The sequence below is a fragment of the Engystomops pustulosus genome, chromosome 6 (assembly GCF_040894005.1).
Source record: "Engystomops pustulosus chromosome 6, aEngPut4.maternal, whole genome shotgun sequence".
In the NCBI taxonomy this organism is placed as follows: Eukaryota; Metazoa; Chordata; class Amphibia; order Anura; family Leptodactylidae; genus Engystomops; species Engystomops pustulosus.
The window spans coordinates 184,221,077-184,248,775 of NC_092416.1; the positions used below are offsets into that span (position 1 = coordinate 184,221,077).

The 27,699-nt window shown below is 48.3% G+C and overlaps 1 protein-coding gene across 1 annotated transcript in view; it reads right to left on the bottom strand.

The window, feature by feature from the left end:
• Positions 1 to 27,699, bottom strand: part of LOC140066024 (uncharacterized) — a 110,543-nt gene that overhangs the window by 35,804 nt on the left and 47,040 nt on the right. Inside the window, exons 6-8 of the mRNA XM_072113588.1 lie at positions 10,947 to 11,037; positions 9,559 to 10,727; positions 6,965 to 7,388 (exon numbers count right to left, since the gene is read on the bottom strand). Of these exons, the coding sequence (XP_071969689.1) occupies positions 6,965 to 7,388; positions 9,559 to 10,727; positions 10,947 to 11,037 (1,684 nt within the window). The remainder of the gene's footprint in view (positions 1 to 6,964; positions 7,389 to 9,558; positions 10,728 to 10,946; positions 11,038 to 27,699) is intronic.

Genomic DNA, 27,699 nt, shown 5'->3' on the forward strand with positions numbered 1-27,699 from the left:
AGCACGTGTCAGACAACATCATCCGTGCCCTGACCATATACTGCCGACGCCGAGGATTGCGGGGGCCTACCTCGGTCACGGTCTCTCAGGCCTACTATGCCTCCTCCTCCCACCCCTCCTCCACCTCCTCCTCCAAATTACCATCCGTGGGCATGGCGCCATCAGTCGGTAGCTCTAGGCGCGACAGCAGGCGGTGCTTAAACAGATGAGCCTAGGCGACAAAAGGCACACTGCCCAAGAGCTATTACAGGGCATCACGGCACAGACCGATCTGTGGCTGGTACCGCTGAACCTGAAGCCAGGCATGGTTGTGTGTGACAATGGCCGTAAGCTGGAGACGGCTCTGCAACTCGGCAGACTGACACATGTGCCATGCCTGGCCCATGTGTTAAATCTCATAGTTCAGTGGTTCCTCAAGACATAGCCCAATCTGTCTGGTTTGCACACGAAGGTGCGCTGCATCTGTGCGCATTTCAGAAAGTCGACCACAGATGCTGCCACTCTCAGGGCAGCGCAGCGCCGCCTCCAACTGCCCGCTCACCTACTCTTGTGCGACGTGCCCACGAGGTGGAATTCAACATTATCCATGTAATCCAGAGTTTACCAGCAGCGCAGATCGATTGTAGACTGCCAGATGTCAACTTCCACCAGAACTGGTAGTCAGGTCAGTCAGCTTCCTCAAGTCTGCAATGAGAAGTGGACGTAGATGTCTTATATCTGTCAGATGCTGAGTAACTTTGAGGAGTCAACACAGATGGTCAGTGGCGATGCCGCCATCATCAGCCTCAACCTTCTGCTACTTGGCCTGTTGAAAAACTCTCTTGTCAGCATGAAGTCGGAAGCTTTGCGCTCGTCACAAGAGACGGGGGAAGAAGATTCCCTTGTTGATAGCCAAAGAACCCTCAGGTCTGTTTCTCAGCGCGTATCGGAGGAGGTGGAGGAGGATGAGGAGGAAGAGGAGGAGAATGTTGGCGAGACAGAAGAGGGGAGCATTGCTCAGTCCTTCACTGTTCAGCGTGTATGGGCAAAAGAAGAGGAGTTGGAGGAGGAAATGGAGAGTCAGGCCAGTGAGGGGAGTGAATTCTTGCGCGTTAGGACTCTGGCGCATATGGCAGATTTTATGCTAGGCTACCTATTCTGTGACCCTCGCGTTCAAAGAATTTATTCCAGCACGGATTACTGGGTATTCACTCTCCTGGACCCACGGTACAAGCAAAATCTTTCCACTCTCATCCCTGTAGAGGAAAGGAGTGTGAGAATGCATGAATACCAGCAGGACCTCGTGCACAAGCTTAACACAGTATTTCCCTTCTGACAGCGCTAGAGGCAGAGGGCGTACTTCTGCGGGACAAGTAGCGAGGGAGAGTAGGTGAGCAGGCAGCTTGTCCAGCACTGGCAGGGGTACGCTTTACAAGGCCTTTGCCAGTTTTTTGTCACCCCAGCAAGACACTGTCACTTGTCCCCAGTCTCGGCAGAGTAGGGCTGATCTTTACAGAAAGATGGTGAGGGAGTATGTAGCTGACCATACCATCGTCCTAAATGATCACACAGCTCCCTACAACTACTGGGTTTCAAAGCTGGACATGTGGCCTGAACTGTACGCCTTGAGGTTCTTGCCTGCCCTGCCGCTAGCGTGTTGTCAGAGTGGGTTTTCAGTGCAGCTGGTGGCATCATCACCGATGATAACGCTCATCAAGATGAATAAAGCCTGGATTTCTCAGGATTTCCATTCTCCACCAGCTAAAAGCAGCTCAACCTGAATAATGTATGCACTCCTCCTCATTCTACTCCTTCTCCTCCTCTTTTTACTCTACAGCAGAGGAAACTGGCTATTTTTTGCCAGGGCCAACTGGCTCTAGCTATAGTTCTCTATGTATTTAATTTTTCGGGAGGGCCACCTACCCGCTCCTCTGGTTTGAAAGCTTTCTGGACTGCCACATACAGGCGCTATCCCTATTTAATTGTCTCCATAGCAGCCTCCACACGTCGTCTTTATAGCTGCCTCCACACGTTGTCTCCATTGCTACCTCCACGCGTCATCTCCATTGCTACCTCCACACGTCATCTCCATAGCTGCCTCCAAAAGTCTTCCACATAGCTGCCTCCATACATCGTCCCCTTAGCAAACGAGCTGTGGCAGGCAGAATTCTGGGTTGTTTTCACGGCTACCACATCAAGGTTGTTAACTTTGTCGCCACCCTGCTGTGTTATCCACAAAATATACCGCCAATCTTTTATCATTTACCGATATTATTTCAGCGCTACTTGCGCATCTGTTTACGTTCCCCTCCCCCGCCATAACCAGGCCAATTATTTATAAGAACAGTACTACACTTGATCTTATACAAAAGGTTCTTAGAAGTGCTGTTTGTAGCCCCCGCCTGCTTTGAAAATTATATTTTTTCAAAGTAAACGCTTCTGACCCCCACTCCCATTTTGAGTGGGGAGGAGCCGAGAGACAGGGGCTTGGACAGGTGAAAGCTCGCCTGGCAGCGGATCGCCAGCTCCATCCCATGCTTAGGCAGCTTCAGAGGCATCCATGCATGCTGCCCCTGCTGTTTCCTGTCCATTTCGCCTCCACGATCCTCCACAGCGTCCAACAAAGTCTCCATGCGCAACTTTCAACTGTGTATACCCCAGACACTAGAGCGCGATAGGAAATACAGCACATCATCCCCTTATCAAACGAGCTGTGTCAGGCAGAATTTTCGGGTGTTTAATGGAACTCGTTTTACCAAAAAGTCGCCCGTCTTGCGACCAAAAAATCCCTTTTTGTCCACTTAGGCCAAAGTGATAAGATAAAATATAACTTTTATTTCATATTTGTTAAGACCAATTCAGTGGAGAAGATTAAAATTACAAACAAGCAGTGCCCAAACTTCTAATAGAATGGGATATAGGGACACTGTCAAAAGACAACAAAGTATTTAGATGAGAGGAGTGGTTACCGCTTCCTCCCAGATACCATTCATTATTATGAGTTGCAGACAGGATTCTCCCTATATTATCCCTATATTCCTAATAGACCACAAATATTAAGGTACTATCAACCCTAGGTTAAACCTAGCATAGGAGCCTATAGTTAGAATTCCTAGGGGTAGTGGTAAGTGTAGAACACTGGTTGCTGCTCATTAAAATGTATAACACATCAGCTAAGCCCACCCGACATGTTTCGCCTGGACTGGCATCATCAGGGGTTTAGGGCTGACTGTGGCATGATTAGTAGATGTTCAAAGCTTATATAACCTACCATACGTTGATCATCAGTCTGCGTCACAGAATAAGTCACCGAGTTCTTTAATGGAACTCGTCCCATCTGTCGCCACCATGCTAAAGACCTGAAGTTTCAATCATAGCAGCGCAATATGAATGCCCCATACTGTCGCTCTTAATCATGGAAGTCCTCTCCATGGCTGTCTCCACATGTCATCCCCTTAGCAAATGAGCTGTGTCAGGCTAATTTTTTGGGTGTTTCACCAGATACGTTATGGAACTTGGTCGCTATGTTGCCACCATGCTGTGTTATCGACTAAATATACCGTCAACCTTATGTTCACATAGGAAATCATTTCAGCGCTTCTTGCTCACCTTCTTTGGTTCCTCTCTGCCGCCTTAACCAGGCAAAATACTGATACATACAGTGCTACACGTTATCCTCGCAAAAAGGAATTTTTAAAATTGGTTTGAAGCCTGAGTCCATTTGGGTTATGTCGCCATGCCACTCCCTGCCGCTGCTTCTGCATGCCATCCCCTATAGTGTCAGGGTTAATTATTGGATATTTTAGATGCTATCTAGCCTCTTTCGGTCATCGCCATGCTGTTGCCCATAATTTTGGTATAATGGTGCGATTAAGAAGCCTCAGAGGCATCCATGCATGCTGCCCCTGCTGTTTCCTGTCCATTTACGTGGTTTTTCTCCATCATTTTCTGAGGTTTCCAGGTGTTTGGACAAGCTTCCCTGTGCAGAGCCTTGGTCCCCTTGAAATATGCTCGAGTCTCCCATTGACTTCAATGGGGTTCATTATTGGAAACGGGCACTCGAGCATCTGAAAAAGTTCTAATCGAGTAACGAGCACTCGAGCATTTTAGTGCTCGCTCATCTCGAATCTCATTATTATTGAGGTCTTGCATGAATTCATGCAATTTATCTTTAGTCCCCTGCCAGATCAATATCACGTCACCAATGAAGTGTGACCACATATGAACTTTGTCAGCATGGCGTGTAGGATTAGTCAAGAAAAGGACGCACAAGACGCCATTGCCCTTCCCTGGAGCGGTAGGTAAAGGGTCTCACAAAACATAAAAAAATTATGCGACAAAGCGAATTCCAGAAGTGTAACTAAAAATGCTATAATTTCTGGTTCCAGACCAGATATTGTGAGAAAGTATTGTGTGGCTCTCAAGCCATCAACATAGCATATTGATGTATATAGTGATTTTACATCACATATAACTAAACACATATCAGGCTCTAACTGGATTCCTTCCATCTTTCTCAATATGTCTGTCATGTGCTTAAAGGGGTATTCCCATCTGGGCATTTACATTTAATTTAATTCATTTGCCACATGTTAACATTTCTTCAGTTGGATGTTATTAAAAAAATGTTACTGTGTGAAGAAACGAGATAGCTTCCTCGGATATGACCACCTCACAATTTGGCAGCAGTAACCAGACATGCACTATCGAGCCCTGCCTGTCCACCTGGATTCAGCGATCAGGACAGGACGGCTGTACTATATACATTTTATGTACCAATTCATGTTTGTTTCTTTGTGCAATCCCTGTAGCAGAGGTGGCCGTAACCAAGGAGTCAGTGTGGTTTCTAAGGGACGATATCACTACATTTATGAGAAATTATCTTCACACAGGCACATTTTTTAATGACATCTAATTGAAGAAATGTATATATATGTCAGATTAATGAAACTGAATGTGAATGCCCAGATGAGAATACCCCTTTAAGGTATGATGGAAGCAGCTCCACCAATGGTCGATGAAAGGGATCGACGTACTTGCAGATCGGTTCACATAAGCTTCCTATCCTGGAAACGATCGGGCGTCCTGGAGGGTTATTCAATGCTTTATGTACTTTGGGAAGTAGGTAGAAACTTGACACTTTTGGGAATTGCGGTAACAGTGCAGATGCTTAATTCTTCGTGATGATTCCATTCTCCATGGCATCTGTAAGAATTATGGACAGTTCATCTGTATACTTAAAGTGTGGATTAAATGTTAATCTTTTGTAACATGCCACGTCCCTCAGTTGACGTAGGGCCTCTTTTCATAGGCCTTAGTTGACCAAATCACCACATTACCCCCTTTGTCAGAGGGTTTGATTACAATGTCACTCATTCTGCTCAACTCTCTTATCGCTTCCCTTTGGGCCAATGAACAATTACCCATTTTTCCCATCCTAGATAGTTTCTGTAAATCTCTAGTCACCAGTTTGACAAATAAGTCAATACTCTGGTGTCCTGAGAATGATAGGAATAGTTTAGATTTGGGGAGCAGAGAGGAAGGAAACTTACCTGTTGTCGTCAGTCCCTCTTTTTCGTTCATCAATTAATCCAGGGCTCTTAATGCTGCATGTTCATATGCTGCTGGAAAGTGGTGTGGGTCAATTTCTTTGTGAAATTTTTTTTTTTTTAATTTATTTCCGTGCAAAAAGGTGAAGATCCTTTATGGCTGCAAATGGTGAAGTAGTTGAGAAAGACATGCCCAAACTAATAACCTCTGAGTTTCTATCAAAGTCTTTCTGTCCAGACGCATTACAGAAAGAGGTAGAGAAAGAATTGTCTGGCAAGACGTGGAGCAGATGGCAAACCTGGCAAATTTTCAGTCACCACCCAGATGATGGTATTGCCTGATGAAGGCGGCAGGTCCGTGATGAAGTCCATGGCCACATGAGTCCACGGACAGCTGTGTATCGGCTATGACATCCGAGTCACGACAGAGGGCGTCAGTCTTGATGTTCTACTCAGCCGGACGGAAATGAATGATGAAATCGAACTGGGAGAAGAAGAGTGACCAGCGAGCTTGACGTGGATTGAGTCGCTGAGCAGTCTGGAGATAGAGGAGGTTCTTGTGGTCCGTGTAAATGCTGACCAGCAAACAAGCTCCCTCCAGGAGGCTACGCCACTCTTCTAAGGCAAGCTTAATTGCCAGCAGCTCTCGATCTCCTATAGAATAATTCCTCTCTGCGGAGGAGAAGGTCGTGGAAAAAAATCCACAGGTGAGGGTTCGACCTTTGGGACCCTTCTGCGTGAGCACCACACAGGCCCCTACTGAGGAGGCATCCACTTCCAGATGGAAAGGTCTCTATGTGTCTTGGTACGTAGAAGAACTGAAGCTGAAGCAAACATAGAATTTAAGTTCTTGAAGGCCTCCTCAGTTGTCGAAGGTCAGAGAAGGGGGTTGGCACCCTTCTTGGTGGGTGTCACGAAGGAAACACCAGTGAGGAGAAGTGCGGGATGAACTGCCGGTAGTAATTCACGAAGCCCAGATACCACTGTATAGCGCGTAGTCCTACAGGATGAGGCCACTGAAAAACTGCAGATAGCTTGGCAGGATCAATCCGGTGACCTCTTTCGGATAGGATATAGCCGATATATGGAAGACTCCGCTGATGGAATTGGCACTTCTCAAGTTTGGCGTAACGGCAATTGGCCTTTAAACGAAACAGCATTACCAGGTACTCAGAGTGTCTATCACGGGTATTAAAAGCAGTCTTCCACTTGTCTTCCCTGGTGGATACGAATGAGGTTGTATGCCCCATGAAGATCCAATTTGGAAAAGATCTTGGGTCCACGAAGATGGTCAAACAGATCCGTGATCAAAGGCAATTGATAGCGGTTCTTAACTGTAACCTTGTTAAGACCGCGGTAGTCAATTCATGGATGGTGTCACCCTTCCTTTTTAGTCACAAAAAAAAAGCTTGCACCAGCCGGAGAAGAGGACTTACATATGAATCCCTTCTGCAGGTTTTGTTTGACGTAGTCCAACATGGCTGCGGTTTCTGGTACTGAGAGTGGGTACATACGGCCCCGCGGAGGGGACGTATCCGTCAGCAGATCCACAGGACAGTCATAGGGGCAGTGAGGTGGCAAAGTCTCGGCCTGCTTCTTCGAGAAGACGTCAAAAAAGTCCTTATAGCAAGTGGGAAGACCCTCCAGGGGCTTGAGAGTCACAGAAGAAACCAAGACTGGCACTGGATGAGGTATCTCCACACAGCAAGACTGGCAATCAGGACCCCACTGAAAGATCTCCCCCAACTTCCACTTAAGAACGGGTGTATGGAGCTGCAACCATGGTAGACCCAACAGGATGGAGGGCGTGGACTGTGGTAGCAAATAAAAAGACAGTCTCTCCTTGTGCAGCACACCGACCTGCAAGGACAAAGGCTTGATGCAGTACTGGACCGGGTCAGAGAGGATTTTGCCACTGACAGAGGAGATGACTAAGGGCTTCTAGAGGCAAACCACGGGGATGTGATGCCGGGAGACCAGAGCGGCATCCAGGAAGTTCCCTGCAGAACCGGAGTCCAAGAAGGCAGAGACCTGCAACTGGGTGCCAGTGCCAATGCTGAGAAGCACCGGAATAATAAGATGTGCAGAAGCTTTGCTTACATCTAGGGACACTTCTCCCAAGAACCCTAGGTGCTGGAGTTTCCCAGACGCTGGGGACGGATAGGGCAAGACCCAAGGAAGTTTCCCTGACGTCTTCCGATATGCTCCTGGGAAGAGAGTCTGGCTCTGTCCACCTCCATAGGCTCCTCTGCAGATGGTACGACCGGAGGCTGGAGCGGCCATTGGAAAGCAGGAGCCAGGTGAGGAAGGCGTCGTGGGCAGGCTTGGGGTTGCTTCAGGCGTAACTCTTCGGCACGCTCCCTAAACCGCATGTCAATCCGGGTGGCTAGGGTGATACCACTCACGGTAGACGGCAGATCACGAGCAGCCAGAGCGTATTTAACGTGAGAGGAGAGTCCCTTTTTAAAAGCTGCGGACAGGGCCGTGTTTTTCCAGGAGAGTTCCAAGGCCAGGGTATAGAACTAGACAGCATATTTTCCCATGGAAGTGTTCCCCTGGCGCAGATTCAACAGCGCAGTCAGCCGAGGAGGCTCGTGCAGGTTCTTTAAACACGGAGCGGAGCTCCACCAGAAATGTTGTGAGAGTAGCCGCACCTTGGATCGCTCTGTGACAAATTGAGATGGCATGACTTCAGCACTGGGTTACATAGACATGGGTTGGGCATAGACAGCCGTAGCCTAGGTTCAGAGGCTGGAAGACAGGTTGGGGTAGCAGCAGCTGCAGGAGCAGTCTCTGGAACCTGTTGCTGATGTTGAGCAGCTAGCAGCTGTTGCAGCATAGCGGTGACCTGTCCCAGCTGGCGGGATAAAGCGACAACCGGCGGGATTGCTGAACCACAATGGTGGCAAGATTGGGCCGACCGGGAAGCAGACCCTCTGCCCCAAATCTTACTGTCAGGATTCGGGATGAGTGGATCCTCTGGACCACCGCGGGAGGTGGTACTAGCCGACACCTGGGACCTGAATCTAAGTGGCACCTGGTCTTCACCAGAGCCCGCTGCAAAGCAAGATGGTCTTGAGGTAGGGTACCACCAGGTCATTCTACAGGTGCGACTAGCCCACAGTGGCAGCCGAGGTCGAGGTACCTTAACAGAAGACAGTCTCGTGGTCAGGTCCAGGCACAAGTTCAGGGCAGGCGGCAGTGATGCAAGGTCATGTCCAATCCGTGGTCAGCAACGGGAGGTCCAGGCAGATGGGAAAGGGAACGAAGGCACACGGGACACAGGAAATCAGGAACACAGCAACACGAAGGAATTCTGGTAACACAGGAACACGGACGGACTCTGGCAACACAGGAACATGGCAACACAGGAACACACTGGAATCCAGGAATACTCAGGAATGTTGCAAAATCTTTTGAAGCTGGCGTGCGCGCCTCTAGGACTCGGGTACGCTCGTGCTTCCAAAAGGCTGAAAATTCTACCTTGGGGTCGAAATAAAAAACTGACTGGTTCCCCTGGACTTTATTACTGATCTGCCAATATAATCTAGAAGTTCTAGTGCTCGGGTGGCAGATGATAAGTTCTCTATGACAGCCTAATAGCACTCTTTTTTTTATAATTGTATCTTTATTATAATTTTTCAAAAAAGACATAACAAGAATTATCAAGTACATATTTTTCAATAATAATACAAGAGTAAGACAGAGTTTGTCCCATGGAATATTAAAAATTGCACTTTCCATTGGCATAACAAGAGGCTTTGAACCCAAGTTATTTCTGATTTCTTCAGCTACTATAAAGAGAGACCAAGCTGTCTGTTTCATCATTATAATTTCTTTAAAGATGGGGCAGCGACAATTATATTTTATAAGTAAATGTCTGGTAACTAGTAACAAATTCTTAGATCTTAAAATTAAATATAGATATGACTTGGAATCATCAGTTTTTTAACGTGTTCCTCTTAGTACGTCACACAATCTAAGGCTAAAACATCTGCGATCTGTTGCCAAAACATTTCCCCCTGATTTATAACGTGAATTCTGCTTTACCACTGTGTACGCTCATTTGATGGTTAGCAAGATCCGGTTTCCGAGAAAAACATTTTCCGCAATCTAAACATGAAAATGGCTTCTCCCCTGTGTGACTTCTCAGATGTCTAACAAGATCTGATTTATGGGCAAAACATTTCCCACATTCTGTACATGAAAATGGCTTCTCCCCTGTGTGACTTCTTTGATGTGAAACAAGATTTTCAATGCAGGAAAAACATTTTCCACATTCTGAACATGAAAATGGTTTCTCTCCCGTGTGAGTTCTCTGATGTTTGGCAAGATGTGATTTCTGGCTAAAACCTTTTCCACATTCTGAACATGAAAATGGCTTTTCCCCTGTGTGAATTCTCTGATGTTTAGTAAGATGTGATTTTTGGATAAAACCTTTTCCACATTCTGAACATGAAAATGGCTTTTCCACTGTGTGATTTCTCTGATGTATGTTAAGATCTGATTTTTGGCTAAAACCTTTCCCGCATTCTGTACATGAATACGGCTTTGCCCCTGTGTGAATGCTCTGATGGCTAACAAGATTTCTCATGGTTAGAAAACATTTCCCACATTCTGTACATGAAAATGGCTTTTCCCCTGTGTGAATTCTCTGATGTCTAACAAGACATCCGAAGCGTAGAAAACATTTCCCACATTCTGAACATGAAAATGGCTTTTCCCCTGTGTGAATTCTCAGATGTTTGGTAAGATGTGAATTCTGCCTAAAACCTTTTCCACATTCTGAACATGAAAATGGCTTTTCTCCTGTGTGATACATTTGATGAATAAGGAGCTCATCATTTCGAGTAAAACCTTTCCCACATTCTGAACATGAATACGGCTTCTCCCCGGTGTGAATGATCTGATGGCTAGCAAGATGTGATTTGTGGTAAAAACCTTTTCCACATTCTGAACATGAAAATCGCTTCTCCCCCGTGTGAATTCTCTGATGTTTACTAAGATTTGATTTTAGGGTAAAACTTTTCCCACATTCTGAACATATAAATAGCAGTTTCCCTGTATGACTTATGATAATGTTCTTTGCAATTCCTGATGATTCTGTAGATGGAACCAATTTAATAGGATCAGGCATATAAGGTTCCTCTGCTTCAGATTCTGATATCATATGTTCCTCTGAGCTCTTGGTACAGTCATCTGCAAAAAATGAACATTGGCTGTGAGAAAACTCTTTCCTGCTTACCATAAGGTTCTGTATTATTACTGATGTAACATCTCAGTCTCCTCCTCCGAGGTCCTGGTGAGCAGTATTCCTGACCCTCATAGCTCCCACCTTCCAGCTTTTCTTAGTCTATGTCTCCATGTTCTGTCTTGTGTTATCACTCGTCTCTGCTTTATCTAGTGGTTACTACTCACCTGGGCAGTTACCTGTAGGAATCTCCTCCTTACATCGCTCATCGCCCCTCGCATATGTCTCTGGAGCAGTAATATTCTTCACGTCTTCACCCTGATACAAAAAAAGGGTGAAAAATTGGAAAAGTCACCAGACAATGAAGAAGGTTCTTTTTAACCCCCAACTTGGACACTATAAAATCTGTCCTCCACTCAGGGCAGATGAATCTGTGACCCTGTGTACCCCTTTACTAAATGTCTTGAGAGACCTAAGAATTTTACTAGGGATTGCTCCACCAGATCTATAAAGGGAAACATCCAAAACTTACTATAGCAGTTTGCTCAGAACATGAATACGGCTTCTCCCCTGTGTGAATGCTCTGATGTCTGGCAAGATATGATTTCTGAAACTGATTTTTTTTTCCACATTCTGAACATGAAAATGGCTTCTCCCCGGTGCGAATTCTTTGATGTCTTAAAAGATTTATTTTTCCTGTATAACTTTTCCCACATTCTGAACATATAAATAGCAGTTCCTCTGTATGACTTATGATAATGTTCTTTGCAGTTCCTGATGATTCTGTAGATGGAACCAATTTAATAGGCTCAGGCGATGGATTGGTCCTGTGAAGGTCTGAGGATTCATCTGGGATGTTGTCCTGCTCTTCGGATGTATCTTCTGTCATATAAGGTTCCTCTGCTTCAGATTTTGATATCATATGTTCCTCTGGGCTCTTTGTACAGTCATCTGCAAGAAATGAACATTGGCTGTGAGAAAACTCTTTCCAGTGCACCAAAAGGTTCTGTATTATTACTGATGTAACATCTCAGTCTCCTCCTCCGAGGTCCTGGTGAGCAGTATTCCTGACCCTCATAGCTCCCACCTTCCAGCTTTTCTTAGTCTATGTCTCCATTTTCTGTATTGTGTTATCACTCGTCTCTGCTTTATCTAGTGGATACTACTCACCTGGGCAGTTACCTGTAGGAATCTCCTCTTTACATCGCTCATCGCCCCTCACATATGTCTCTGGAGCAGTAATATTCTTCACATCTTCACCCTGATACAAAAAAAGGGTGAAAATTGGAAAAGTCACCAGACATGAAGAAGGTTCTTTTTAACCCCCAACTTGGACACTATAAAATCTGTCCTTCACTCAGGGCAGATGAATCTTTGACCCTGTGTACCCCTTAACTAAATGTCTTGAGAGGCCTAAGAATTTTACTAGGGGTTGCTCCACCAGATCTATAAAGGGAAACATCCAAAACTTGCTATAACAGTTTGCCCTCCCTAACTGGTTGTGCATAAAACCAAGCCTTTTTTTCATACAAGTTTCAATTTCAAAATAAAACAAAAATGAAGCACAAAGCAAATGTCACGGGTGCTCCTGCGACCCATGTCCCAGGTTGCAGGTGCACCAACGTGCCTCCCTGTGCCCCCTCACGCCAGCAGCAGGTTCACTTACCTCGCCGTGCTCCAGCGATGGTCTTCTCACTGCAACCCACGCCCGCCTCCTAGAGCTTGTGTGCCGGCCGTCTGAAATTTAAAGGGCCAGTGCACCACTAATTGGCGCTGGCCATCTGATCTATAAATAGGCAACCTCTTCCCTTATGATCTTTGTGCCCATATACCATTGAGAAAGCATTCCCTTACTGTCTGTGCTGTACCCGTTGTGAACTCCTACTATGTTCCTGACATTGATTCTTTGCCGCCGGTCTTGACCTTCCGCTCCTTCCCGACTCCGATCCTGTCCTGACCTTTCGCCTGACAACAACTGTTGACTCTGTACCTCGCCTTGGCTGCCACCATTAGCAAGTCGCGCCTCTAAAGGGACCTGGTGGTATCCTGCCGCAGCAAGTATAACCCGCTTTGTGACGGGTTCTGGTGAAAACCAGGTGTCACTTAGATCCTGCTCCCAGGTGTCAGCTAGCGACATCGCTCGCAGGGTCTACTACCCCGACCCTGACAGTAAGATCCGGCCATGGTTCCCTTGCCAAAACTGGTTGACCTCACCACCATCGTGGCTCAGAAGTCCCAGCAGATTGCCGTGCAGGACAAGCAACTTTCCCATCTCACCGCCCTCATGCAGCAGTTTCTGATCACCCAGCAGCATCCTGTTCCTACGGCACCATCTGTTACAGCAGCTACTCTGCCTTTTACTGAACCCCATGCAGTCCAAATATGACAGAGACGCCAAGTCGTGCAGGGGCTTCATCAACCAGTGCTCACTGCACATTGACCTGATGCCTCCGCAGTTCCCCACAGAGAGGCTTAAGGTGGCATTTGTGGTCAGTCTACTCTCCGGGAAAGCCCTGGCATGGGCCACCCCCTTCAATACTCCTAATCGGCATTTTGAGTATGTCGTCACGCCATTTGGACTCTAATGCACCAGCTGTATTCTAGGAGTTCATCAACAACATTTTCAGAGATTTGCTATATACTGTGTTGTGGTCTACCTGAACGATATCCTGGTGTTCTCTGCAGACCTCGAGTCCCATAAGATTCAGGTACGACAAGTTCTAAGGCGCCTAAGCACCAAGAGAAGAAGTGTCAGTTTCATCAGAAGAGTCTTCCATTCCTCGGTTACCTCATCTCTGACAAAGGACTACAGATGGATCCTATCAAGTTATCTGCGGTACTTCGGTGGCCTTGCCCAGTAGGACTTTGTGCTATCCAGAGATTCCTGGGCTTCGCTAATTACTATCGGCAGTTCATTCCGCATTTCTCCTACCTCGTGTCTCCCATTGTGGCACTGACAAAGAGAAACGCCAAGCTGTGGCCTCCGGCGGCTGAAGAAGCTTTCTCCAAGGTGAACTCTGCCTTTGCCTCTGCTCCTGTTCTCAACCAGCTACTAAGAAACAGTTCCTGCTCAAGGTTGGCGCCTCCTCAGTGCTGGAGCTGTTCTCACCCAGAAAGGGCCCAAAGGTTGAACCCCTTACGTGCGGCTTCTTCTCTAAGACCTGCAGAGATGAACTACTTTATTGGTGATCGGGAGCTTCTGGCCATAAAACTTCCTTTGGAAGAGTGGCATTATCTTCTGGAGGGAACTCTTCATCCAGTCAGTATCTATACTGATCACAAAAACCTCCTGTACCTCCAGACTGCTTAGTGTCTCAATCCATGACAGGCTCACTGGTCCCTCTTCTTCTCCCATTTCAATTTTTTGATACATTTTCGTCCTGCAGAGAAGAATGTTAAGGCCGATGCCCTCTCCCGTGACATTGACATAATTGGGAAAGAACCCGTTCCTAGACACATTGTTCCTCCTGAACGTTGTTTGTTGTCGCTCCTGTGGATCTACGGCAGCTTCCTCCTGGCAAGACCTATGTCCAATCCGCTCTACGGAGGAGGATATTAACTTGGGGACATTGCTCTAGTGTGGCTGGGCACCCTGGTGTTAAGAGATCTGTCGCTCTCATATCTCGTTTCTACTGGTGGCAAGATCTGGTCAAGGACGTTCGAGATTTTGCGAGTTCCTGCACTTTGTGTGCCCCTAACAAGTCGTCACTTCTCAAGCCAGCAGGTCTGCTCCTGCTGTTGCTGATACCTAGTTGCCTGTGGACTCACATAGCCATGTACTTTATTATGGATCTCACATCTTCTTCCAGTAATACAATCATTTGGGTGGTAAGAGATCGGTTTTGTAAGGTGTCCTACTTTATTCCTCTGCCTGGTCTACCTTCGTCTCCTCCTCTTGCTAGCCTGTTCCTTCCTCCATATCTTCCGGCTTCATGGGCTTCCCCTGCACATTGTCTCAGATCATGGGGTCCAGTTTGTTTCCCATTTCTGGCAATCCTTGTGCGGTCAACTTCAAAGTGATGCTGGACTTCTCCTCTGTGTACCCTCCACAGTCCAATGGGCAAGTTGAGAGGGTTAATCAGACCCTGGGCTGCTGCTATCTCCACCTATCAGGACGACTGGTCCACTCTACTGCCATGGGCAGAATTCCCCTACAACTCTCTGGACTGTGAGTCGTGCCGGTGCTGCTCCTTTCCTTGTTGTTTATGGACAAAATCCATGCCCACCTCCTCCTCTCTCCGTGTCTACTGATGTTTCTGCCATGGAAGAGTTGGTAGAAGACCCGTCACACCAGCAGCAGGTTCACATACCCTGCTGTGCTCCTCTTAGGGTGTGCACATGCCAGGAGTCTAAGATTTAAAGGGCCAGCGCACCACTAATTGCCACTGGCCACCTGACAATCTATAAATAGCCAACCTCTTCCCTCATGCCCCGCCGGATCTTTGTGCCCTTATGCCATTGAGAAAGCGTTCCCTGACTATCTGTGTTTTAGCCGCTGTGACCTCTTGCTACGTTCCTGACTTCGATTCTTTGCCGCCTGTCTTGATCTTCTGCTATATCCCCGACTCCGATACTATGCCCCCTGTCCTCACCTTCCGCCTGACAACTTCTCCGATTTTGCCTGTTGACTCTGTACCTCGCCTTGGTCACCGCAAGCAAGTTTTGTCTGTGGAGCGACCTGGTGGTATCCTGCCACAGCAAGTCCAACCCACTTTGCGACAGGCTCTGGTAAAAACCGTGTGCCACTTAGACTCCGCTCCTAGGTGTCGGCTTGTATCATTGCTTGCAGTGGTACAGTGGGTCCACTACCTCGACCCTGACACTGAAAGCTGTAAACGGCAAGAAAGAAGTTGTCCGAGGCACCTAAGTAAGATCGTGCGCCAGTATATGATAACCCTGCCGCTGCATAGTCGCAGCGCGGTACATCAAAAGGCAAAAGCCTCTTGAAGAATCGGGGCAGCCAGCTGCATAGTATGTATTCCATGCCAGGCAAAAAAGTCGCCGGCAGCAGTGAGTGCGCCGGCACGAGGACAGTAGCACCCGCGTGCCCCACACCCAACCGCCCATGCCCCACTCACGCCCCTTCATGCCCCACTGGCTTAAAGATGGCGGAGAGGGCAAAATATTTGCAAGTGGTAGCAATAAGCTAGTGCAACACCCCTGCCGATGCAAGGCAGAGGGGTTGTTGCAAATACATCCCAATATGTAGCTTGCAACCCGTGTGGAGTCTGATCAACCCCACAGCAGGTCACTACACAACACGGGGAACACTGCAGCGGTAGATTCTGCCTGGGAAGGCAGAAGTTAATTGTTTAATGTGATGTCTTTCTATTAGCCAATCACATTGGTTCTCATATTGTATTGTAAGCTGGGATGCAATTGGAGGAGTAACCACCACCTGACCAGTGGGAGTAATAAATCCCCTGGTCAGGAAAGTTCTAGAGGTCAGTCTAGTCCAGTCAGATAGAATAGTCTGACAGAGCAGTGAGACAGTATAGCTCTGAGGAGTTAGTGAGAGTAAAGGGGTATCATCCTACCTTCAAGGGTGATATTTAAAGTAACCCAGGACGTGTTGCTGAAGCATCCTACTAGGACACAGCTACCTCCCAGTCTGCCCTTGCATCGAGGCTGGTGATCAATCCCTGTGGTTCCCTCTCCAAGTGCATCCCCAGCCTGCTACTATTTGTCACGATTCGTTTGGTACGTTATCCACTGTTCCTGTCGGTTCCAATAAAGAACTGTAAGTTATTTTTGTACAATGTCTGCCTCCGTCTGATCCCTGCTACTATGGCTGTCACCATCACGGGCACCCTATCCACCACACAGGGACTCATACTCCAGACCCCAAAGGGTTGCCCCAGGGAGAACTACTACAGCAGCCTCTCCCTCATCATTTCTTGCCAACACCACCTGCTGGAGACCTGCCAGCCACTCCGGTATTCCGGGCCCCGGCTGTCTCCAGGTCCCAAGAAAAGGCTAGGCCTTATTCTGGCACTATAGACTTTCTATAGAAATCTACTGTGTTGCCTAACCCTGCTGCCATCCGAGTTTAGGCCCAAGTGACTTTGTGCTATTTTCCACATTGACTGTTTTAAACTGCTGCCACTCACTGTCGAGCATTGCTCCAGCGCTCCGAAGGTTAATCTCTGCCACAGAACTTTACCAGCTCTGTTACATCCGGCCCTGCAGTGCCTGAAGAATTTACCTCAGGAGTTGTGGCACAGCAAATAATTCCAGCCCGCCAAAACCTTCACTGGCGGGAAACCCAGAGGCCCACTACGTGCGTGGCGCAAAGTACCGTGGAGGAGGAGCCGGAGCGGGGAGGCCAGCAATGAAGAGCGTTAATCGGCCATCTTGGATTACGGCGCAGGCCGCGCCTGAAGCCTGCCAGCAGCGGAGTCCCGGCGCACGTGTCCTGCGACTGAAGGAGAACACCGCTGAATCCTGGCTGCCTGCCGACATCGGGAACGGAGTCCTTTGTGCACCGGAGCTGTCCTGTCACCCCGGCTGATCCTGAGTGAGTACCGCTGGGGAATTAAAGGGGGGTAGAGATTGTTTCCAAGGCTAGGTTAATTGGCTCGCCTCCCAAGGGATAGTGACTGTGATCTATAGTGCCCGATTCCCCAGTACTGGCCATCGCCCATAGCAATGGACATTGAGTACCCCTTAGGCCTCATTAGGTTAGCTCAATCATGTCAGCCTAGGATGAGGATACGGGACCGGAGCAGGTTCCGGCCCCTGGTCCCTCCTCAGGGTACCTGAGCATGTTAAGCCTGCCAGAGAGTCCCTTCAGCCCTGCTACAGCCAGTGTCCCCGGGAATCCCACCATGATGCCTCTGACTATGCCTTACTATCTGGGGGCCCCCTGGTTACCACACTACAAGGGAGTATTACACACTCTCCCTGAATTCAGAGCCAAGTTGTTAGATACCTTCTGAGTCCCTCAGAGACTTTGCCCTCTCCCTACATGAGACATGGAAGGCCATAACTCACCTTGATCCCAAAGAGGCTGAAAACTCTGACCAAACCCTAAGCCTCCTTTCTTGAGTTCAAGGAAATTGCCATTGACATATTAGGGGACCGACTGCCCACTGGACCGCAGAAAGATCCTGAATCGGTGGAAATGGAGGACACTGCTCTAGCTTGTCATCCAACGCAGCCGACATCACTGCCTCCCCCGTCTGCGGAAGTTGCTGTTCTAGCAGAACAAGTCACTAACCTGGCGGACACCATGAGTAAAATACCAGACCGATTGTCTCAGTTGGAAGTAACCGTCTCCTCAACACGGAGAAAACCACCAGGGGATTCTGTACGGTCAGTCACTCCTTGTGACTCCCCAGTTAAACCGCGCCCAAGGGAGGCAAAGTCCCTCAACACCTGGAGTCAGAAGGAACCCCGCCAGCGGTGCAGCTACTGCCGTAAATACGGGCATGAAGAGGATGGATATCGTCAGTTAAACGACAAACCCTTGGAGCTACGGGACGACCTCCAAGGGAAGAACCTTTAAGTCCCCGAGATGCCAACTGGATGCCCAGGTTCGTGGGGACTCACCCCACGGTTCATGTAACTATCAACGGAGTAACCCTACTGGCCTTAATTGATACCGGCTTTCAAGTGACCACCCTCCGTAGTACGATCTTCGAGAGATGCCGAAGAGGAGCATCCTTAACACAGCCTTGCAAAGCTTACTTGAACATTATTGCTACCAATGGGAAGACCGTACCCATCCAGGGCTACTTGGATCCCACACTAACCATTGGAGACACTGAGTTAACCAGGCAGGGCGTAGTGGTGACACAAGTGCCTGAAGACGGTAACTTCTCCCTGGTACTGAGTACCAATGTCCTCTGCAACTGCTACCCTGAAGTGTTGAAGGCTCTCCACAACTCTCTACCAACAGTGCCCAATGGTTCCCGGAAGGCAATTCAGGAGACTATGCAGGTCCTAGCGGCGCAACAGAAGTATGGTGCCGAGCCTGCATGGGCGTCCAAGGTCAAGACTACCAGGCTATGGTAGAACCTCTACCAGCTGACGAAGACCTGCCCATTCTAGCTGCCAGGAGCCTAGTCGGTGTATCCCGAGGACAAGTACCCATCAGACTACTAAATGTGGGAGATAACCCAGTGGATCTAAGAAGATACCAAGCCGTAGCCACCCTCTTCAGCGTCCACCCTGAAGACTTAGTGGAAACCTCTATGTCTGCCTCCCAACAGCTGGAGGTGAAACAAATTGCTGAGGGTGAGCCTGCCGAGCAGTCCTGGTGGCTTGAGCTCAATATTGGAGACGACGATATTACTCCTGCAGACCAAGTAAAAGGTGTCCTGGATGTCATCATGAAGCACCACCAGGCCTTCAGCAAACACCTAATGGATTTTGGGCAGGCTAGCCTGATCCAACATACCATTCCTACTGGCTCTCATCCTCCTATCAAAGAGAGATACCGGCCAATACCTCCAGCCCGCTAGCAAGAGGTGAAGAAGCTGGTGCAAGAGATGAAGACAGCCAATGTTATCCGGGAGAGTCACAGCCCATGGGCTGCCCGTTGGACCTTGTGAAAAAGAAGGATGAAACCCTTCAGTTCTGTGTTGACTATAGAAAGATCAACAATATCACCCACAAGGATGCCTATCCGCTGCCTCGAATCGAGGAATCCCTCACAGCCCTAGAGTCAGCTGCTTACTTCTCGACCTTGGATCTGACCAGTGGCTACTGGCAAGTGGCCCTGGCTCTTGAAGATAGGAAGAAGACAGCTTTCACCACCCCAATGGGCCTGTTTGAGTTCAACAACATGCCTTTCGGCCTATGCAACGCCCCAGGCACGTTTCAGTGGTTAATGGAGAGATGTTTGGGTCATTGGAACTTCAAGACCGTCCTCCTGTACTTGGATGACATCATCATCTACTCCAAGACCTACCAGGAGCACCTCCAACATCTGGCTAAGTCTTCAAAATCCTGAGCCCTGGAGAAGCGATGGGCTTCCAGGTTAGCGAATTTCAACTTCACTATCAAGTATTGGGCTGGCAACGACAATGCTGATGCTCTGTCCCGACTCGCTGACCAGTGGGAGGGGCCCTCCACGGATGCTCAGTGGCAAGATGTGGAAATGCCAGCGTTCTATGCCCGGTTTGTGCGCCAAGAGGCCCAGAGAGTCTACTCCTTACCCTCAGAAGCAGTACCAGCTACCACGCCAGAAGAGTCGGTCCGCCGGCAGAAAAAGACCTCTGGAGGAGTCTGCAGGCTGATAGCCGCACCATAGGAGAACTTATGGACTCTCTCTCTAGTGGGCGAGTGCCTGAACGGATTCGTCAGAGGAGGGCCGATGGGGAATTATCCCAATTGTGGCGCCAGAGGAAGACTGAGTATGCATCAGGGCCTACTGAAAAGGAGAACTCTAGATCCTATCACCTATGACCGACTGTACCAGATTGTGATTCCCCGGAGGGATGCCAACATAGTGCTGGATATGTACCACGACCAGTCCGGACACTTTGGCACTCAAAAGACTAAAGCTACCCTCCGGAAGCGCTTCTACAGGGTGAACATGAAGCCTGACATCAAGACCTGGTGCCGCGAATGCCCAGCCTGCGGCATCGCTCAAGGAAAGCGACACAATCAAAGGGCTCCTCTACATCCCATTGTGAGCCTACGGCCTTTGGAGATTCTGGCTCTGGATCACGTGAAGTTGGAGCCCAGCAGATCCGGTCACACTTATGCCTTGACAATAATCGACCATTACACCAAGTTTGTGGTTGCAGGACCAGTCAGAGACTTGTCCGCCGGGACCACCGCAGCGGCCCTGTTGAAGAGCTTCATCCTCCCTTATGTCTGTCCGGATAAAATCCTTACGGACCAGGGAACTGCATTCACTCACAAGTGTTCCAGGAGCTGTGTACCCTCTATGGCTGCAAGAAGCTGAGGACCACAGCCTACCATCCTCTGGGCAATGGGCTCTGTGAGAAGATGAACCAGACTCTCATCAACATGCTGAGAACCCTGACTCCTTCAAAAAGGGCTGACTGGCCAAAGTTACTACCGGAGCTAGTATACCTGTACAATAATACCACCCATTGCTCCACGGGATACACTCCCTACTACTTGATGTTTGAGAGACATGGCCATCTCCCTGCCGATATGGCCTTGGACATGGAAAACCCCGATTCACAATCTCTACTCCCTCAGACTGATTGGGTTCAGGAGCATCAGAGGCGCCTGGCGGATGCCAGAGAAATTGTGGATCTTCGGGTGGAAGAGGCCCGAGACAAGTAAAAGAGAGACTTTGACCACAATGCCTGTGCTGAGCCCCTTGCCCCCGGAGAACGAGTGTGGCTGAAAAACAACCATCCCGCCAGTAAGTTAGATGGGTGATGGGAGTGAGCGCCATACCTAGTTAGGGACAGTCTCTCCCCTGAAGTCTATGAGATTTTAAGAGGAGACCGTCCAGCAATCCGGGTTCACAGGAACCGGCTGAAGAGATGTCTACGATCCTTCATCCCTGTGTCAAGTCCTAGGACCCCAACTTCTGGTCCAAGAACCCCATTGTGTTCCTCTACCCCCAGTTTCCTTGAACTTGTGACTGTGCCTCAACTTTGTGTGATTGTCTCTACTCGAGCGAGAGTTACTCCAGAGAGGTCTTCATCCCCGCCGCAGTCTCCAGTGCTGCTGCCGGTGGAGGATGACCCTGTCCTAGGATCTGTAGCCCCTGTCGTCTCTGAGGAGCCTGCGATCCCTACTCCAGTGCCTGATTCCGGAGACGACAATGAAGAAATGGTAATTTTCTCTCAACAGGAACAGGAGATCTCAGCGAGAGACAAAGGGGAAACCTCCTGCGTATCTGCAGGAGTACCAGCTGTCCCAACAGAAAGATCGGAAGCCGAAGGCTGTCTGCTTTGCCGATCCTGAAGTACTCACTCAGACTGCAATTCAGATTCTGAGTAACCCTGATGGGCTGTATCCCTCTCCAGGTACTGTGTATATTGTAAATAATGTTCTTTATCTGCTATTCCCAGTTGGGCTGAGCGCCCATAGAGCCAGAAACTTTCCTGGGACTCTTCCCTTGAACTGCTTACCAGTATTATATGTTACATTAGCATCCACCTCTGCTGAAGCAGAGATAACTACCAAAGGATTCTGTTCCTTTACAGCCCTTTGTTTACTGCACTTTTTCCCACGTCAAGAAGATGGACTTTTTCTTCAAAAGCCTTCTGAGAGACTTTTAGCCAGTTACTACAAGGAAAAGTTGCTAATGACTTTTGTGTTGCACTGAATGTTTTTTTTTTTGCAGGATTGAGACATTGGGGCAGGTTTACTTACCCGGTCCATTCGCGTTCTCTGCGGTTGATTTCGGGTCCGGCTGGGATTCGCTAAGGTAGTTCCGCCGACGTCCAGCAGGTGGTGCTGCTGCTGCGAGCATCGGAACGCACTCAAGTTCACCGGCCTATTCCTATTGAAGGTAAGTGCAAGTTCCGCAACATTTTTTTTTTTTTAAATGCAGCGGTTTTTCCGAATCCGACGGGTTTTTGTTCGGCCACGCCCCCCTGATTTCCGTCGCGTGCATGCCAGCGCCGACGCGCCACAATCGAAACGCATGCGCCAAAATCCCGGGGCAATACAGGGAAAAATCGGCGCAAATTGGAAATATTCGGGTAACACATCGGGAAAACGTGAATCGGGCCCTTAGTAAATGACCCCCATTCTGTTTGCATTTATGCCTTTTCTCCACAGGAAAATGGACATTTTGTGGCAGTTTGCTATTGCTACCCTGAGTAGCTCTTCTCATGTAACGTTTGTAGCGTTCAAGCACTTACCCATTGGGCTGCTAAAGCCAATGTTTGCACAACTGCCATCTATTGTCAGTAGTTTGCAGTAACCTTTTCATAGGCTTTTCAGACTGTAGTGTGGCTGTGTCGGACTGTTTTCATGTAAACCCTGACCGCAATCTTATTCCTCAAACCGAAGCTTCGTAAGTGGGGGTAGTCCGTAAACTGCGGGTCCTTAGGGGACCGGGGGTGCTAAAGCTGTAGCACCTGGATGCCAATCACACAAGGGTAAGAATGTCAGTCAGCAGGAAAATTGTACAATGTCTTATTGTATCACATACTGTATGTCAATGTAATGCACATATGCTACATATTTGTCGCCAGGGAAGAAGTGTTCATAAACAAATATACAGGCCTTGGTGCAAGGAGTGGATTACAGTACATGACACCACGCCTTACATACTGTACAGTTTGGTTTAACGGCGTCAGCGCCCAACTGTCGTGCTTAGAATGCACATGCCCTTGTCTTAGTCCGACACCAACCCAGGTGCCTGTCTCCAGGACCATGGGCGGCTTGTCCCTGCAGATCACTTAGCCTGCACTTCACCAAAGTGCCTCTTTGTATTTACCTCTACTGGCTATTCCTTACAAGGACCCCCCTGAGGCTCCAGCTGCTGGCCAGAAGTGGGTCCTCTGTGCCCTATCAAGTCCGTAGTCGAGCCGAGGGCGGCTCTTTTAACTGCCCCGGGGGTATGCAACACCTCTGCCGATTCAAGGCAGAGGGGTTGTTGCGAATACGTCCCAATATGTAGCCTGCAACCTGTTTGGAGTCTGATCAACCCCACAGCAGGTCACTACACAACACAGGGAAAACTGCAGTGGTAGATTCTGCCTGGGAAGGGCAGGAGTTAATTGTTTAATGTGATCTCTTTCCATCAGCCAATCACACCTGTTCTCATATTGCATTGTAAGCTGGGATGCAATTGGAGGAGTAACCACCACCTGACCAGTGGGAGTAATAAAACCCCTCGTCAGGAAAGTTCTAGAGGTCAGTCTAGTCCAGTCAGTGCAGTCAGACAGAATAGTCAGACAGAGCAGTGAGACAGTATAGCTCTGAGGAATTAGTGAGAGTAAAGGGGTATCATCCTACCTTCAAGGGTGATATCTGAAGTAACCCAGGACAAGCTGAAGCATACTACTAGGATACAGCTACCCCCCAGCCTGCCCTTGCATCCAGGCAGGTGATCAATCCCTGTGGTTCCCTCTACAAGTGCATCCCCAGCCTGCTACTATTTGTCAAGATTCGTTTGGTACGTTATACACTCTTCCTGTCGGTTCCCATAAAGAACTGTAAGTTATTATGATTAAGACGGTATCCGTCGAAACGCGTTAACCTGCTTGTTTCCCGTGTTATGTGACGTTTTATCAATAAAGAAGATTTTTGCATCGTACCTACGTGACGGTCTTCATGCTGTGCCGGTCTACCACTCCTTTGTCCTGCATGTGCTATACGGCTATAGATTAGTCTCTCCGTGCACCAGAAGACTACCACCGAAAGTGTACAGCTCTGATGATCCTAAGGTTGGGTGAGCCGGCTTTTCTTCACTTTCTTCTACGCTGTAGTGAAGGTGTTATATGTATATGTGTAAGTTATTTTTGTACAACGTCTGCCTCCGTCTGATCCCTGCTACTATGGCTGTCACCATCACAGGCACCCTATCCACCACACAGGGACTCATACTCCAGACCCCAAAGGGTTGCCCCAGGGAGAACTACTACAGCAGCCTCTCTCTCATCATTTCTTGCCAACACCACCTGCTGCAGACCTGCCAGGCTGTAGGACAGCCCTCCGGTTCCCATACCTAGCACCGTGACACTAGCGTGCCTTGGCCGCAACCGCCAGCCACTCCGGTATTCCGGGCCCCGGCTGTCTCCAGGCCCCAAGAAAAGGCTAGGCCCCGGTGGGGGATGTTGCACTAGCATTTGTGATTATTTCAGGGCGTGGCGCAGAGGTCCTGATAAATGTGCCCCAAGATCTTTATTTCATCTTGATATTAAAAGCATTACAGGAGTAGGAAAGCCTAAGCGTTTCGAGCTTCTCTGCTCTTAGTCATGGCATAATACACATTAGCAAAACGCTATTTAAAATAAACAAACACCAATGAAATGCTTTAGTCCAAATTACATCTCAAGTTAACCCTTAGATAACCCTTAGATAAGACACACTGAATACAAGGATTACGTCCTCAAAAAATATTTCAGTATAATAAAATTGCGTTAATATAAGAAAAAGATATGAGTAAAAATCTGTAATGATTGATTTCAAATTTAACGGATGCCAGGTTCCCAGTTTAAAAATCCAGAATCGGAGGACTGAAATTATTTTAGTATTTATTTCGGAGTAGCGGACACGGAGGAACATGGCAGGAGTACTCCATCACCCCTAAGTTGACGAGCATACATTTGGTGACAGTCTACCACCCCAAAATGTGATGGTAGATGTCCTTTAAAATATTGTCTATAGCCCTTGATAAATTCCTTGAGAAGGGAATGTTGGGAAATGTTATTATTCAGTTACCCTAGGGAACCTGCAAAGGTATAATAGCTCCTAAAATGTATTCCTGCAAAATCTGCACTCCAAAAGCCGAAAGGTGCCCCTTTCCTTCCATAGCCCAAAAGCAGGTTATCTTCATAAGTGAGATATCACTATCCTCAAGATGGATTGTTCTTCTTTTACCCCATTTTGAAGATGTACATTGTGGAACTGAATGCACACATTCCAGAAAACCCAAGAAATATCTCATTTTTAACTTGATTTTGTTTTACTCGAGTATAAGCCGACCCGAGTATAAGCCGAGACCCCTAATTTTAACACAAAAAACTGAGAAAACCTATTGACTCTAGTATAAGCCGAGGGTGGGAAATGCATTGGTCACAGCCTCCCCAGTATATAGCCTACCAGCCCCCTGTAGTATGTAACCTGCCAGCCCTCTGTAGTATACAGCCTGCCAGCCCCTGTGGTATGCAGCCAGCACCCTGTAGTATACAGCCTGCCAGCCCCTGCAGTATAAAGCCTGCCAGCCCCCTGTAGTATACAGCCTGCCAGCCCCCTGTAGTGTACAGCCTGCCAGCCCCCTGTAGTGTACAGCCTGCCAGCCCCCTGTAGTGTACAGCCTGCCAGCCCCCTGTAGTGTACAGCCTGCCAGCCCCCTGTAGTGTACAGCCTGCCAGCCCCCTGTAGTGTACAGCCTGCCAGCCCCCTGTAGTGTACAGCCTGCCAGCCCCCTGTAGTATACAGCCTGCCAGCCCCCTGTAGTATACAGCCTGCCAGCCCCCTGTAGTATACAGCCTGCCAGCCCCCTGTAGTATACAGCCTGCCAGCCCCCTGTAGTATAAAGCCTGCCAGCCCCTTTTGGTATATAGCCAGACAGCCCCCTGTAGTATATAACTAGACAGCCCCCTGTGGTATATAGCCAGACAGCCCCCTGTGGTATATAGCCAGAGAGCCCCCTGTGGTATATTGCCAGACAGCCCCCTGTGGTATATAGCCAGACAGCCCCCTGTGGTATATAGCCAGACAGCCCCCTGTGGTATATAGCCAGACAGCCCCCTGTGGTATATAGCCAGACAGCCCCCTGTGGTATATAGCAAGACAGCCCCCTGTGGTATATAGCAAGACAGCCCTCTGTGGTATATAGCCAGACAGCCCTCTGTGGTATATAGCCAGACAGCCCCCAGTTTGCCCAGCACATAAAAAAATAAACTTATATACTCACGCTCCGGTGGTCCCTGATTCTTGCCACGGCTCCCCGATGCTCCAATCATTGCGGCTCCCCCTCTTTCTTCTCTCTGCAGTAACAGCCGGCAGAGCTGCGGCCATGCCCTCTGCCCGTCGGCGCACACTATGAAGTATTCAGCAGCGACACATAGTGTGCGCCGGCCGGCTGAGTGGCCGCAGCTCTGCCGGCTTTTACAGCAGAGAGAAGAGAAGCCGTGGGGAGCCACGCCGGAAGGCGAGTATGTGCGTTTATTTTTTTATTGACTCGTGTGTAAGCCGAGGTGGGGTTTTTCAGCACATTTTTTTTTTGCTGAAAAAATCAGCTTATACACTAGTATATAGGGTACGTTATATGACATAGAGACTATATATGGGGATGACATTTTACAGTAAGACAATTTTAAGAAGATTTCATAGGTTTTACAATATACATAATTTTATGAATAAAATAATCCTCCACAGATCAGAGAAGATGTCATGAAGTCTTCTCTCCATCTACCTGATGATCCTGTGGGACATATTTCTCCTCTGAACAATCCTGTGGTAGAAGAAGAGGACTGGGACATCTCTCCGGTGATGTTTTCTTACTGGATCTACCTGTAGGAAACATCCAGAGACTGAATTCCTTCTTTCCATACAGATAATGAAAGGACGTGTGGATTTAGTCCTGTCTATTACCTGCTGATGTGAGGGGCTGGTGGTCCTCCATCATGACGTCCTTGAGGGTGAGGTTTATTATTCTCTCTGACATTTTGACTCTGTCCATCATTGACGGGCCAGTGAGGAAATTTTTCTGAAATGAAAATATTCAGAACCAGAGCCTTATCACAAATCAGGAGGAACTCTGTACCATGGCTCAGCTTAAGTGCCGGTACTCGACAAAAGTGAAGCTATGGGCAATGTCTCCTATGACAAGCCAATAGCAGCAGCAGGACACCACTGATTTACCCCAATCACTGTAAGCGCCGCACCGGCACCCCTTCTGTAGTACCCCTTATGCATGTCTGTCGAGATTGTGTCCATTTGTTACTGTCACTATTGTATTTTGTACTGTAATTGTTTCACCTTATGTCATGTAATGTGGTCTCGTTGACCTGCACTGTCCTGTAAACGTTTGTTTGTAACTAAGGAACTAGTAACATGTAAGAACGCGCCTCTCGTAGTGTATGTATGTAACTGTAACATTACGTCTGTCCTGTGTGAAACAACTGCCACAACACTATGTACAAAAACATAAGGTACTATAGTATTGTATCTTATCATAATAATGTACAGTAATACAATTACTGTAATCATTTTACCAGATAGATAGAAGTGAGGGGTCACTGATGAATATTCCCCGGTAATCCTGACAGACAACACCGGTGACTACATACATACCTCCGCCTGCAAAGCTGTGCTCCAGATATATGTGAGAGGGGGAAAGGATCTGTGATGGTATCCCTA